Source organism: Silene latifolia, chromosome 6 (genome assembly GCF_048544455.1).
Source record: "Silene latifolia isolate original U9 population chromosome 6, ASM4854445v1, whole genome shotgun sequence".
NCBI classification, from domain to species: Eukaryota; Viridiplantae; Streptophyta; class Magnoliopsida; order Caryophyllales; family Caryophyllaceae; genus Silene; species Silene latifolia.
The window spans coordinates 137,757,634-137,771,052 of record NC_133531.1 but is presented as its reverse complement, the minus strand read 5'-3'; the positions used below and the strand labels follow the sequence as shown (position 1 = coordinate 137,771,052).

Genomic DNA, 13,419 nt, shown 5'->3' with positions numbered 1-13,419 from the left:
TGATGAGTTTGAGATTGGTCTTGTTCGAAAGGACTTCGTGTTCACGGATGAAGAAGCTCCCAAAGATCAATTGCAATGATACGTAGACTGTCACCTTCAAAGGAGATCAAAGAACTCGGGGGGAACACGTAGCACCTCTCACTCTCGATTCTTCTCTCGAAGCAATGACCCAACGATCGTTGCATCCACCTCCGTAATCAAGTAACCCAAAACAAAGAGGATGAAGAACCTTCCAGGCCAATAGAAACATCCACTGTGATCGATGCTTTGTTGAGGGGGAACAAGAAACCATTGTTCCAAAGAAGTGGAAACATCAAAGCTCTCATCCACTCACTAATCTCACAAGTGATCTCAACTCGGGAATTCGAACAAGATCATCTGTCAACAATATCGCTCATCTCAATGAGTATTGTGCCCACAATGCCTTCCTTTCTCAAATTGAACCTTCAAATGTAACAGTCGCATTGACTGATGCAGACTGGTTGCTTGCAATGCAAGAAAAGCTCAATCAATTCAAAAGAAACGAGGTATGACACTTAGTCCCTAGACAGCCTAATCGTACCGTCATTGGTACTAGGTGGGTCTTTCGCAACAAGCTTGATGACTCGGGAGAAATCGTAAGGAACAAGACTAGACTAGTGGTGCAAGGTTATAACCAACAAGAGGGTATTGATTACGATGAAACCTATGCACCGGTAGCTACACTTGAGGCCATACGATTACTTATAGCTTTTGCGGCTCACAAAGGCATTAAACTCTTCCAAATGGATGTCAAAACCGCTTTCTTAAATGGATATTTGGAAGAAGATGTCTTTGTAGAGCAACCACCGGGTTTTGAGAACAAAGACTTGCCTAACCATGTTTTCAAATTAGACAAAGCTCTTTATGGTTTAAAACAAGCACCAAGATGTTGGTATGATAGATTGTCTAAATTTCTTATTGAAAATGGTTTTAAAAGAGGCTCCGTTGACAAAACATTGTTCTTAAAGCAACAGTCCAGAACTCGTTGGTTGTACAAGTATATGTTGATGACATTATATTTGGTGCAACAAATGAACTCCTTTACTTATATTTTTTCGGAACTAATGAAATCGGAGTTTGAAATGAGCATGATGGGTGAGCTAGGATTCTTCCTTGGGCTCCAAATTAAGCAATCAAAGGATGGAATCATGATCCATCAACAAAAGTATATTAAGGAAATGCTTAAGAAATTTGGGATGACTAATGGTAAGCCTCATGATACACCTATGGTAGCCGGGTCCAAATTGGACAAAGATGAACTCGGTAAGAATGTTAGTGATAAGGTGTATAGAGGTATGATAGGCTCACTTCTTTACTTGACCGCAAGTCGTCCCGACATTCTCTTTAGTGTTTGTTTATGTGCTAGGTTCCAAGCAAATCCGAAAGAATCACATTTCAAAGCCGTTAAACGAATTCTTCTGGTTTGATTGGAACACAAAATCTTTACTTATGGTACCCTTTACATTGTCCTTTTGATCTTATAGGCTTTTCGGATGCGGACTATGCGGGGTGCACGGTGGATAGAAAGAGTACCTCCGGAATTGCAACGTTCTTGGGTCCTTGCTTGACTTCTTGGGCCTCAAAGAAACAAAACACGGTAGCTCTTTCTACGGCCGAAAGTGAGTACGTTAGTGCGGCACATTGTTGTTCTCAACTCCTTTGGGTAAAACAACAACTCTTGGATTTTGGTATTATTTTTGACTCCATTCCCTTAATGTGTGATAATACGAGTGCAATAAATATTTCCAAAAATCCTATTCAACACTCTAAAACCAAACATATTGATATTCGTCACCACTTTATTCGTGATCATGTGGAAAAAGGACATATTAAACTTATCTTTTGCAAAACCGAAAATCAAATTGCCGATATTTTCACTAAGCCACTTGCAAGAGAACATTTTGAGAAATTTAGACTAGAAATTGGGTTAATTAATAGCTTGTGATTTTTAGTGTGAGTTTTACAAATTTCCTTAATTGATTAAATTAAAATTGGTTATATGTTATTAAGTGTTCTAAGTGCATTGACATCATGTTTAGACCAAAATTGACACCGTATTTGTGAGTCGGTAATCACTCAACCTCATATCTAAATTTACGTTTATTATATGCTACCTTGCGTTTTTATTTCGAGTAATTAAATGTGTTTAAGTTGGGCCAACTACCTCATCTCCCACATTTATTGGGCCATTAACTACCTCAACCCACCATCTATGCCTACTCGTCCAAACCTCCTAATCCACTAAACCCTTCATCTCCCAAATCCACAAAACTCCCTCATCTCACCTACCTCTTAACCCACCATGGTCAAGACCTCTTTCAATACCCACATACCCATCAAACCAACAAACATGACATCCCCACCTGTCACATCCAACCCACCGACAACAACTCAAACCATGCCCTCACAAAAAATCTCCTACGCCTTCCCTCCACAAACCTCAACCTCGACTCCATCTCCATCACCTCAACCAAACCCAGAACAGCCTAACCCTCTTCCAAATCCTCCTTCCACTGTCCCACCATCATCCGACGACATCCCCATCTCCACTATGGTAGGACGGCGCACACGAGGAGGTCGGAAGAAAAGCTCTACTGTTCCAAGCTCTTCCACTGAACCGGTATTGGTAAATGTTGAAGATGTTGAAGAAGAAACCGAGTTCGATTTAAATGAGAATCCAACCAAGTCCGCCGAGTCTGACCCGACTCCGGCGAAGAAAAACAACAAAAGGAAAGAAAAGCCTCTTCATCCCAATTACCCCCAAATTTAGAAAATGTCGAGCAAAGTAACATCGAAAACCCCATTGTTGATACTCCAACTGAAACTCCCAATGAACCTCCCCAGAAAAAATCAAAACCATTGAAGAAGAAGCTTGTATACCTTTCTCCCTCTGATCCGGTTTCCTTAACCTCGAAATGGGACTTGGCTATTGTTTGGGATCACCTTGAAAGTATAGACCTCCCTACCTCCATTTACAAAAATTGTGAGAGGTTGATGAATACCAAAGCAATCCACTCTCCTCGGGTTTACAACCAAACCTGGTTTGAGCCGCCTGCGTTTCATTCAGTCCGTGACATGGTCTTAGCTCAAGGTTGGGAAAAATTATTGGAAATGCGTGAACCGGTCTTTGTGAGCGAGGTGATTCAGTTCTTTGCAACTGTACGTGTTGATAAATCTGGTGAATTTGTTACGGCTAAGGTGAACGGTAAGCCTCTAAAACTGTCTCAATCTGATTTTGCTACCGCCCTTGATATTCCAGTCGGAGGTTATGACAAACTCCCCTCCGAAACATGGGTCGCTTTACCTTATGCCTCACCTCTTAATGTCGCCCAAGTAGTGTGTCCCAAAACCGTCTCTCCCGGTCCAGTGAGCAACACCCAAATACCCCCTCCTCTTCGTATCATTTTTAATATGCTTTGTCGCTCAATTTATCCCTCGGGTGATAGGGGAAAACTCACCATAGCCCAACAATACCTTATTTATCACATTGCAACTCATAAGAAGGTAAACCTAGTCGGGTTAATGTTTAAGCGTTTTCATCTTATTTCGACCAAACTTCGTAGACCCTCTTCTAGCATGGTTCACTTACCCTATGAAATGTGGTTGTCGGTTGTGCTCAAGGCACAAGGGGTTTTAGTGAGTACTAGCTTGGGTTCTTTGGATATGTGTGATGTTATGAGTGACGGTCAAATGGGGAAGATGCTTATCAAAATTGAAAATGATGAATTAATTTCGGTGAAAATTAAGAAGGACCCGGAGGTTGGGTCATCTAGTCAAGTGAATACGAGTGGTATGCGGGAAGTTCTTAATGCTGTGGCTGAGTTGGGTGCGTGGCTTAAGGAAGATGCTCGTCAAAAGGATTTGGCAATCTCGGCCCTTGCTTCTACAGTGGACCTCATCCGTGGTGAGGTAGATATCATTTCCACCCTTGTGTCAACAAAAGAAATTGGTGATGATGCTCATGTGGATGATGATCCTTTGGGTAGTGGCTCGGATGGTGAACAAGCTTCCTCCCCTTAGCCTATCCTTCCCTCTCGGCCTACTTGACTTTTACCCGTGCCTTTTCGTTTTGTCCCACCTCGGTTGTGCCCTTCTAAGACAATATTTTCTTTGCTTGTTATCTTGACATTTGGTGGTGTATTTTAAACTTTATTTAGCCATGTTGAAATTTGATTAACTTATGTTTAATCCTTGTTTATGTTGACCTTGTTACCTTGTCACGATTACATGTGTCTTTTTGTGTTTTCTTGTGAAATATCTGCACTCTAATGCTTTTGACATCCCTATCCGTTTGATGATGTCAAGAGGGGGAAAAGGTAAACTCATGCTCTTAATCTCTTTGCATATTGATTAACTAATGCCTTGTCTAACCTTCTTAGTTTTGAATCTTGTTTTGGGGAAATGTAAAATTGTCATGGTAGTTTGATTCTAGCTTTTGCCTTAGGTAAGGTAATATTGTCCCTTCTCTCATTTGATCTTGCTTGCTTAAAATCTTGAATCAAGGTGTTTACATTGCTTATACATTCGTTTGGGGCTTGTCATCATCAAAGGGGGAATTTGTTGGGTTCCTTATGTTGATGATAACATGCCCATTTGATTTGTGTCATCTTAGTTTACCTTTTCAGGATATATGATCATATCAAGCATGGATTAAGAAGTGTTGAAGTTGTTAATCATCCCTTTGTATTAAGTCGTTGTGTCATCTAATGTACAAGCAAGAAAGTAGAGTATCTTAGAGTAATAGAAACAGTCCAGACGACTGTTGCTTTCACAAGTAAACAGCTGCTTGGATTATTGCCACAACTCGTAAAACTTGAAGTCCCATTTTATCTCTCAAAAGCCTTTCACGTGACTCTTATTTTTCAAAGATAAAAATCAGATTTTTATTAAGGAGATGGTCTTCAATAAAGAGTGGTTTGAATTATTATTTTCAAAATGTTTCCTCTTTATGCAAATTCAACCCTTTGGTTCTTTAAGAAAACAAAGAATGCTTTTTGCCATTTTGGTGTTAACTTGTCATCATGTGACTTGTCTTTTCTCTCTTTGTTTTCTGAATTTGCATGAGCTTTTAAGGATATCTTTCAAACCATCTTTCCCTATTCTTGCCTTTGCAAAAGAGCCCTCTTTGGTGTAAGCTTTGGGTGGTTGCAAATACCCTTCACATGTGAGGTCTTTGACCCTTCAAAACCCTAGCAACCTCCTCACCCATTTCCTCTATAAAAGGCGAGCCCCTCCTTCATAAATCCTTAAAATTTTCTGAATTAATTTTTCCAACTTTGCAAATTGTTTTTAAAGCATAAAAATCGTGTTTATTTGCAAAACCATTAAAAGTCTTCAAGTTGTTACGATCGTGGCTCATCATTACTTTTATACTAAACTCTCTTGCTTAAGAATTGTTGATCTTGTAAAAGTTGTCCATCTCTATTCTTTGCTAAGAATATGTTAGTGAAAACTTGATCCTATAACATTCTAAGTGTGTTAGTAGAGTTTAGGACGGAGTAGTCTTTAACTCTTGGCAACCGGAGTAGGTTGTGAGTTGGCAACCTAGTAGGTTGCGAGTTAGCTTGTCATAAGAACGGAGTAGTTCTTGTACTAGGTTTACAACCGGAGTAGGTTGGTGTCTTTTTTTGTAAGGGTCTTTTAGTTGTCGGAGTAGATCACTAAAAGAAAGCAATAAAAAGGTAGATTGGACGTAGGCACTTGAGTATTTGCCGAACCAATTCAAAAATCTCGTGTTCATTTGTTTTACTTTATTTCCGCTGCAATTTACTTTGTGTGTTTGTTTTGCTTTGCTTAACCTTAGAAGTAATTCATCATCATATCATCGCATTTGGTCTCAGTCATATTCCACAAATCGAGACAAATAGATACAAATCGAACGATTGTTACTTTCATACTTCAGCAAACATTCATCGTAATACTTGTTCAATCTTTCAATATTATTCAAAGTATCTTCTCATCTCTTTTGTCCTCGTAACTCTCTTTAATTCAATAAAGTTGGAGTTATAAATTTTTTAAATAGTACCTAATTCACCCCCTCCCCCTCTTAGGTACTTGAATCCATAAACTCAACAAAACCGTTTCAAAACCGCTTCAAGCCCGCTTCAAAAATAGAACACAGCATTAAATTTTGAATTAAATTTTGAAAAAAAAAAAACAAAAAAAAAAAAAAACACACAACACTCATCCTCACGTTGAACCCAGCACACCCAACAACAACAACAACTTCCCCTTTTTTTTTTCAAATTCAAAATTTAAAAATCGTTTCAACAACTTTGTTCAACAAATCGCTTCAAAATTCAAACGGATTTGTCCTCCATTCCTCCCAAAGTAGAAGAAGGTATGTTTTTTAATTTTGTTTTGTAACCCAATTAAATTTGTTTGGTTAGTATAGATTTATGTATAGGTTGATTTAGGTATAGATTTGTGATGATTAGAGCCAAAATTAGGATGTTTGTTTGTGATTTGTTGTGTTTGATTGAATGCGGAAACTAAAAAAAAAAAATAATAAAAAATAAAAAAAGGACGAATTATTTCTGGAAACCCAGAAATTTCTGGGAACGATGCACATTTCGTGTGAAAAACACGAAAAAAACTGGCCTATTTCGTGTGAAATACACGAAAAAACCTGGGTTTTTTCGTGTGATTTACACGAATGGACCTGGGTATTTTCGTATATTTCACACGAATGGACCAGGCCATTTTCGTGTATTTCACACGAATGGACCGTTATTTTTTTTTTTTTAGCCGTAATTTTTTTTTTTCTTATATTAATTCATAAATTAGGTGTTCGATTATTTAATTCGTGTACTTTTTTTTTTTTTCTATTTTTTACTTCGAATATTACGTTTTTTATGTTTGAATTAGTTTTATTTGTATTCGTTTAATTTTTTTTTTTCTTATTTTAACTCGTAAATTAGGTGTTTGAAATAATTTTATTTAATTCGTGTACTTTTGTTTTGTTTTTTTTTTCTATTTTTTACTTCGAATATTACGTTTTTTATTTTTATATTTACGTTTGAATTAGTTTATTTGTAATATTAGATTTGAATTAGTTTAATCCGTTTAATTTTTTTTTTCTTATTTTAACTCGTAAATTAGGTGTTTGAAATAATTTTACTTAATTCGTGTACTTTTGTTTTTTTTTTCTATTTTTTAGTTCGAATATTACGTTTTTTATTTTTATATTTACGTTTGAATTAGTTTATTTGTAATATTAGATTTGAATTAGTTTAATATTTTTTTTATTACGTTTAAATTAGCATTTTATTTGTAATTTTACGTAACTAAATTGTTCGTTAATGCAGATGGCCGATGGTGATGAACGTCGAAACAAACTTCATGCTTCAGCTCGCCGAAAAATTACTTTCAAGATGGGTAGTACTAGTTTTGGTTCGAGAGAAGTTTCTATGCCTTCTGAGACAGATTTTTATGAAGGTGGCGAGTTCGAGCAATATCAGAAAGAGCTTGCGGATGAGATGAGAAATTATGAGGGGTCGGAAAACGAGGAAGAGGAAGATGAGGAGGTAGGAAATGAGGTGATGGAAAATGAGGTGATGGATAATGAGGTGCCGGGAAATCAGGAGGCGGGAAATGTGGAGGCTACTTCTGCTTTACGTGTTAGGCGGGGGATCCATGGTAGATTTGAGGTCTATGGTGAGGGGTCTAGCACTTCGATTCCTGAGCCGCGGAGGAAAGTAAGGGCTAGAGGGAAAGATACTAGTTGGATATTGAGAGGGCCAAAGACCGGAGGACAAGAGTACCGGATTTGATTCCGAGTTTTGGTGGACACATATCTTACCTTTTGTGGAGTCAGCCTCAGTTGCAGCGTTTGTTGACTAAATATACTAGAGAGCGATCTTTGGCCGAGCTTCGTTCATGGAAATTGTCGGCGGCAGCTTGGAAGTTAGTTGAGGATTCGGGGATTAGTCATTTGCCCAACATCATGCATAAACATTTGAACATGCCATTGTTGTGTGCTTTTATTGAGAGGTGGCAGCCAGACACCAACACTTTCCATATGCCATGGGGTGAGATGACGATATTATTACATGATGTGCAAGAGATTCTTGGGATCGAGATTGATGGATTTCCTTGTAGCATACCCGATGCAGATATGGCACATCCGATACTTGGCGTGTCGGAGTTGTTGGGTATGACTGAGGCGGAGTTGGGAAGTCAGTGGGGACCTGATAAGGATGCAAAGATTTACAAGGGAAATTTGATCTTACAAAAAGCTTTGAAAGATTTGGTTGAAGGAGACAAGCCGATGACTGGAATCCGTGTAGGCTAACCGTGACCAAAACACATGTAAATCATCCGGATGAATTTTTTTACCTTCATGGAAAACTGTATGTAACCGACAAGCACACAATAGCTTATGGGTCGTCCATAATGTGCAACCACAATTCTCCTCCAAATAATAACCCAAATCAGTCCCACGATTATATTCCACTAACATTGCTTCAATGGCGGTCGCCGAAACTCTTCCACTCAACATTGAAAATATATTCCCATAATACATATTAGTAACAACTGTCTTGCTTATAGAATCTTCCAAATGTTTTTACTTAATTTCAATATGTTGCCCGTGGAGCATAACATCACCCCCGTTTCCATATCTTTGTCAAGAGTAAGTTCAGCTGATCCTAACCACATCTTCAATTGAGCATGAGCGGACTCAACTCTAGACGTAGTTGTGTTGCCAAAATGAAGCACCAAATTAGTAAAGCATTTGCCAAACATATGGATTTTATGCCACCAAGTCAACTCAAGATAATCGATAAGTGCGGGATGACAACAATATTTTTTCCGCAACTCATTCCACTCCATGGTACATTCATCAAATGTTTTAGCTTCAACAACTTTCTTCCAAGCACCGTGTGCTAACGCTTTCCCAAAATTACCATTCCTCTCCATGTTCGTTGCTCTAGCCTCAATTGCAGTGTATACGTGAAATAAGCACAAGAAATGATGGGAAGTACGAAATCACGGAAGTGCAGCAAGTAGACCACGCTCGTGATCCGTAACTATGACTGTTGGCCTCACACCTGGTTCCAACAATGACTCTAACCTTCTCAAAACCCACTTATACCCTTCTTTATCCTCATTCTCAATTAACGCGTAACCTATCAAAAAACTTTTTCCAACAGGTGTGACACCTACACATTGAACCAATATAAGACCGTATTTATTTGTCTTGTAAGTGGAGTCGATTAGAATAACATTTGGCCACGCTTTAAACATCTGCACCACCTCTGGATGAGTAAACCAAACATGTGTAAGTTTTTTTGTTTCAGGATGTTTGACGGACTCACTAATGTAGTTAGCTTGGTTCGCTAAATGCAACATATATTGCACACTATTTCTCCCATCTTTATCCTTCGCACTCAATCGGGCATTCTCATTATAAATTTGTTTCAGAATCGGGGGCGGTTGATCAGGATACCGAAGCGTAAAAGCATGTCTAACCATCCCCGGTTTCACGTGAGACTGCCGATACTGCTTAATCAATTCTTTCTGTTCTTCAGTAAATTTCGCTCTACGCCTGTGACCTTCTAGAAACTTTCCAAACTTGTGATTGTGCACACCGCACTTCGGAACAACAACCCACACACCTTCACCTTTTTTAATCATTCTTAATGAAAATGGACACATAAATTTTTTGGTCTTCGATTTTCTTTGCGGTTTCAAGGGATCCTTAGCCTTGCTATTATACGGTCCGTGTCGGTCACATTTCACTATTTTATACGGAGGACTCTTTTCCATGTGATACTTAGCCTTTACCAAATGAAAGCCTAACCCATATGCAACTTCATCACAACGATCAAATGCTTCTTCAAATGTGTTAAACGGATGCTTAAATACAAAATTATCACCGTAATCAACATTCTCTTCACCGGGATCTTCATAATTTTCCTAATTAAATCCATTAAACGTTTTTTTAAAATTTAAATAACAAATAAAAGTCCATTAATGTAAAACACAATAACGTTTATTACAAAAAAAAAAAAAAAAAATAAAATAAAAAAAAAAAAAAAAAAAAAAAAAAAAAAAATGGTCCATTCGTGTGAAATACACGAAACAGCCTGGGCCCATTCGTGTGAAATACACGAAATAACCCGGGCCATTTCGTGTAAACCACACGAAAAAACCTGGGCCATTTCGTGCAGTTCACACGAATGGGTCTGGGCTATTTCGTGTGTTTTGCACGAATTGGTCTGGGCAGTTTCGTGTATTTTGGACGACAATTCTTGGGCCATTTCGTGAATCTCACACGAAATCATTTTTCTGGGTAATGTTGTACGCGTGTTTAATACAAAAATGCGTCAAATTTACCTCATTCTCTTGCGTGTTTTCATTGTCTTGCGTATTTTCAGCTTCCTCGTAATTTCCCGTGTTACTACCGTCTCCATAACCACTACCTTCACCGTTACCGTAACTATATTGTTGATCGTTGTACCGATAATGTTGTTCGGCATTCCAATCGTTTTGAAATCGATATCCATCATTGTTGTACGAATTATCATTATTGTACGAATTATCATTATTGTACGAATTAAAGAGATAATTAAAAAAAGGATTTCCGTCACTCATTTAAATTTTTCCGGAAAAAAACAATTTTTTAAAGTGTAAAGTAGAGAGAAGGGCAAACTTGGAAAAAAAAATGAATTTTAGGGGCGATATGAGTATTTTAGGGGCGGTCTTTAGTAATTTTGTTCTATCTACGTGACAAAAGAATATTGCTCCACGAAGTCCCCCAAGTTCCTAAGGCCGACCTACTGACCTACATGGCTACATACCACATTACACAAAATAGCCTTTCCTTAATCAAAGGAGAAACTCAATGCCATCTTGAGTGGACGCCATTTAGTGGTTAGAGATGTAGCAACTAGCAACTCAATGACCAATTACATTATGAGTCTTCAAATAAAAAACAACGTACTATATATTTAGAATATTGTCCACTAGACTTGTCAAAATTGATCTGTCACGGTTTTTGAATGACCCGAGTTGAATAACTCCGACATTTGAACTTAAGACCCGAAGTTGATTAGAACCCGAATTAACCCGATACAACATAAGTATATAACCCGATCAACGTATCATAACTAATTTGATAATAGGTGGCCCGAAAATGGCCCCGAATCCGAAATAACTTAGCCCCCACTCGACGTGACCCAAACTTTTACAAACTCAAAATTAACGTGACCTTAATTAATCCGACCCGAACCCAACTGACCCATTTATCAGGTTTACTGTCTACCACAACTCCACAAGTGACAAGACACCATGAAGAATGTTCTTTCAGCCTCATTACTAATCTACACCTAAGTATTGGCTTTTCCACTACAAGACATCATAATATAGGTGCCGAGTTGATCAAGTTTATACGGATCATCAATGAGTCGAACCATCATTGGATAGTATTAAATCTTGAAGAGTGTGAAAGATTGTATATGCTTGATGCTTAATTAATACGCACAAATTCTCATTTATGATGGACATTTTTCGTCACAAGCTTGTTATCTCTCAGAAGATGTAAGTGGAAGGGTAAGTGGGAAAATAAGTAGGAAAAGGCTTGTGAGATATCACAAGCTTGTGACGGTCATATATAAGACTTGTAATTAATATTGACGGAATCTATATTTGCTGTAATTGATACTACATCAACAAAAAATTATCGGGTTTTACTAAGACGGATTACGAGTTAAGTCAGCTTTCATGAAAAACAAGATTCCTTTTTTTTTCACTTGAAGTAAACATTATTAAGTTGATCAATAGAACTATAGAAAAAGTTGATGTGTTAGTGATCACGAAGACCGACCTATACACACATCATCAATTCATAACATAGATAGGTTTATCTTGAGGAAATGATTAACGATGGAAAGATATATTTCTAAACAAAATCCTTCTACACAAGTAACACAACTACACAAACATGTATAATTAAATGAGTTTGATGTGATGGTTGCTCATCTCATTCCTTAATCCTGAGATTAGGGTTCGATTCCTGCTAATAAAAATGGAGCAATCTTTTTAACCAACCGTTTACCTCTTTATGAGAGCACCCGCATTAAGAAGATTATGCACTGTTGTCGACGGTGGACACCTTATTTTACACGGAAAAAAAAGAAAAAAAAAACACAAGCATGCGTGTTGGCAAATATTTAGTTATGCTGGATGTCGTATAGTACCATGTCTACCATCTGCCCATCTCATAATCATATTCCTAATCAATGAAAACTTAACTTTTTTACTTTGATCTTTTAATTCTAATTTCTTATCATAAGTAGGAGTGTAAAGATATATAATGACATGATAGATTGATAGCCCAAATATACTAGTAAATTTGTTCTCATAGAGCAAAAAGTTACCTTATCATCATGTCTTTTTGGCTTAACTAATTATAAATCGAGTAGGTCTATCTCTGGAGAGACGGTCAATAAACTGGAAAATATTTCATAAAATAAAATAAGTTCACATCAATATGAACATGCGTGTTAGTTTTAGATTGAAGATCTTACACAAACTTATTGGGAAATCAATTACAAATTGATGAATAGATGTTACAAAAGGTAATAAAATTAGTATGTTTACTATAAAATGAGGTATTAATAAATAAAAGTGGTTGCAATATATAATAAAATAGGTATTAATAAATAAAAGTGGCTGCAATATATAATAAAATAGATATTATTGTATAATCGTTATAAAAACATGTTCCAAATGAAAGATAAATTCTAAATCACAATTACCGATAACAAAAGCAGCATGAAAATATAAATTAAAAAAGGTAAGATAAAAGTGGTATCTACATTTTTTTTTGATTAAAATGGGATTAACCCGTGACCTACAGCGAGTAGGGCCACAAAACGAAGTTCACAACAAAAGAAAACGAAAACAAAGAAAGCAGTAGTAAACTATCTAATCATCATCCGCTTCCCTTTCCAAGCACGAATTGCATTCCAATTGCTCACCCATTCTTCCAAGCAATACGGTAAGTTTTCTTCCAAGCAAAAGTGGTATCTAAATTATTTAGTGAGAGATCGACCATACTCGAAAGTTCATTTATTTTCGGATTAAATTGATTTTTTTAAATTACGTCAATTTAATCATGTAGCAATATTGTTCAAATGTCGTGCAATTTAAGTAGAAAAGTTAATAAGAAAATGCGACGTAGTAATCATAATTCATAAGTATCATAATACAATCTCGTACGAGTAATTGTTAATATAAAAGCGCTCTCTAATTTTTCTTTATGTATTTTTATTTTTTGACGATAATTAGTTTTCTCTATATTAAGATAACGATACTCCGTACTCACTGGTGGAGCCGGGGCGGATTTTTTAAAGTTTTTACTTAAATTTTCGAATTTTTTATCGAATGTACCTT

The 13,419-nt window shown here is 37.0% G+C and overlaps 1 protein-coding gene across 1 annotated transcript; it reads right to left on the bottom strand.

Moving 5' to 3' along the window:
• Window positions 1–9,009: 9,009 nt before the first annotated feature.
• Window positions 9,010–10,617, bottom strand: LOC141588795 (protein FAR-RED IMPAIRED RESPONSE 1-like). Its single transcript, XM_074410220.1, has 2 exons — window positions 10,360–10,617; window positions 9,010–9,939 (listed from the first exon to the last, which is right to left on the bottom strand). The coding sequence occupies exons 1-2, from the start codon at window positions 10,615–10,617 to the stop codon at window positions 9,010–9,012; spliced, it is 1,188 nt and encodes a 395-aa protein (XP_074266321.1).
• Window positions 10,618–13,419: the final 2,802 nt, after the last annotated feature.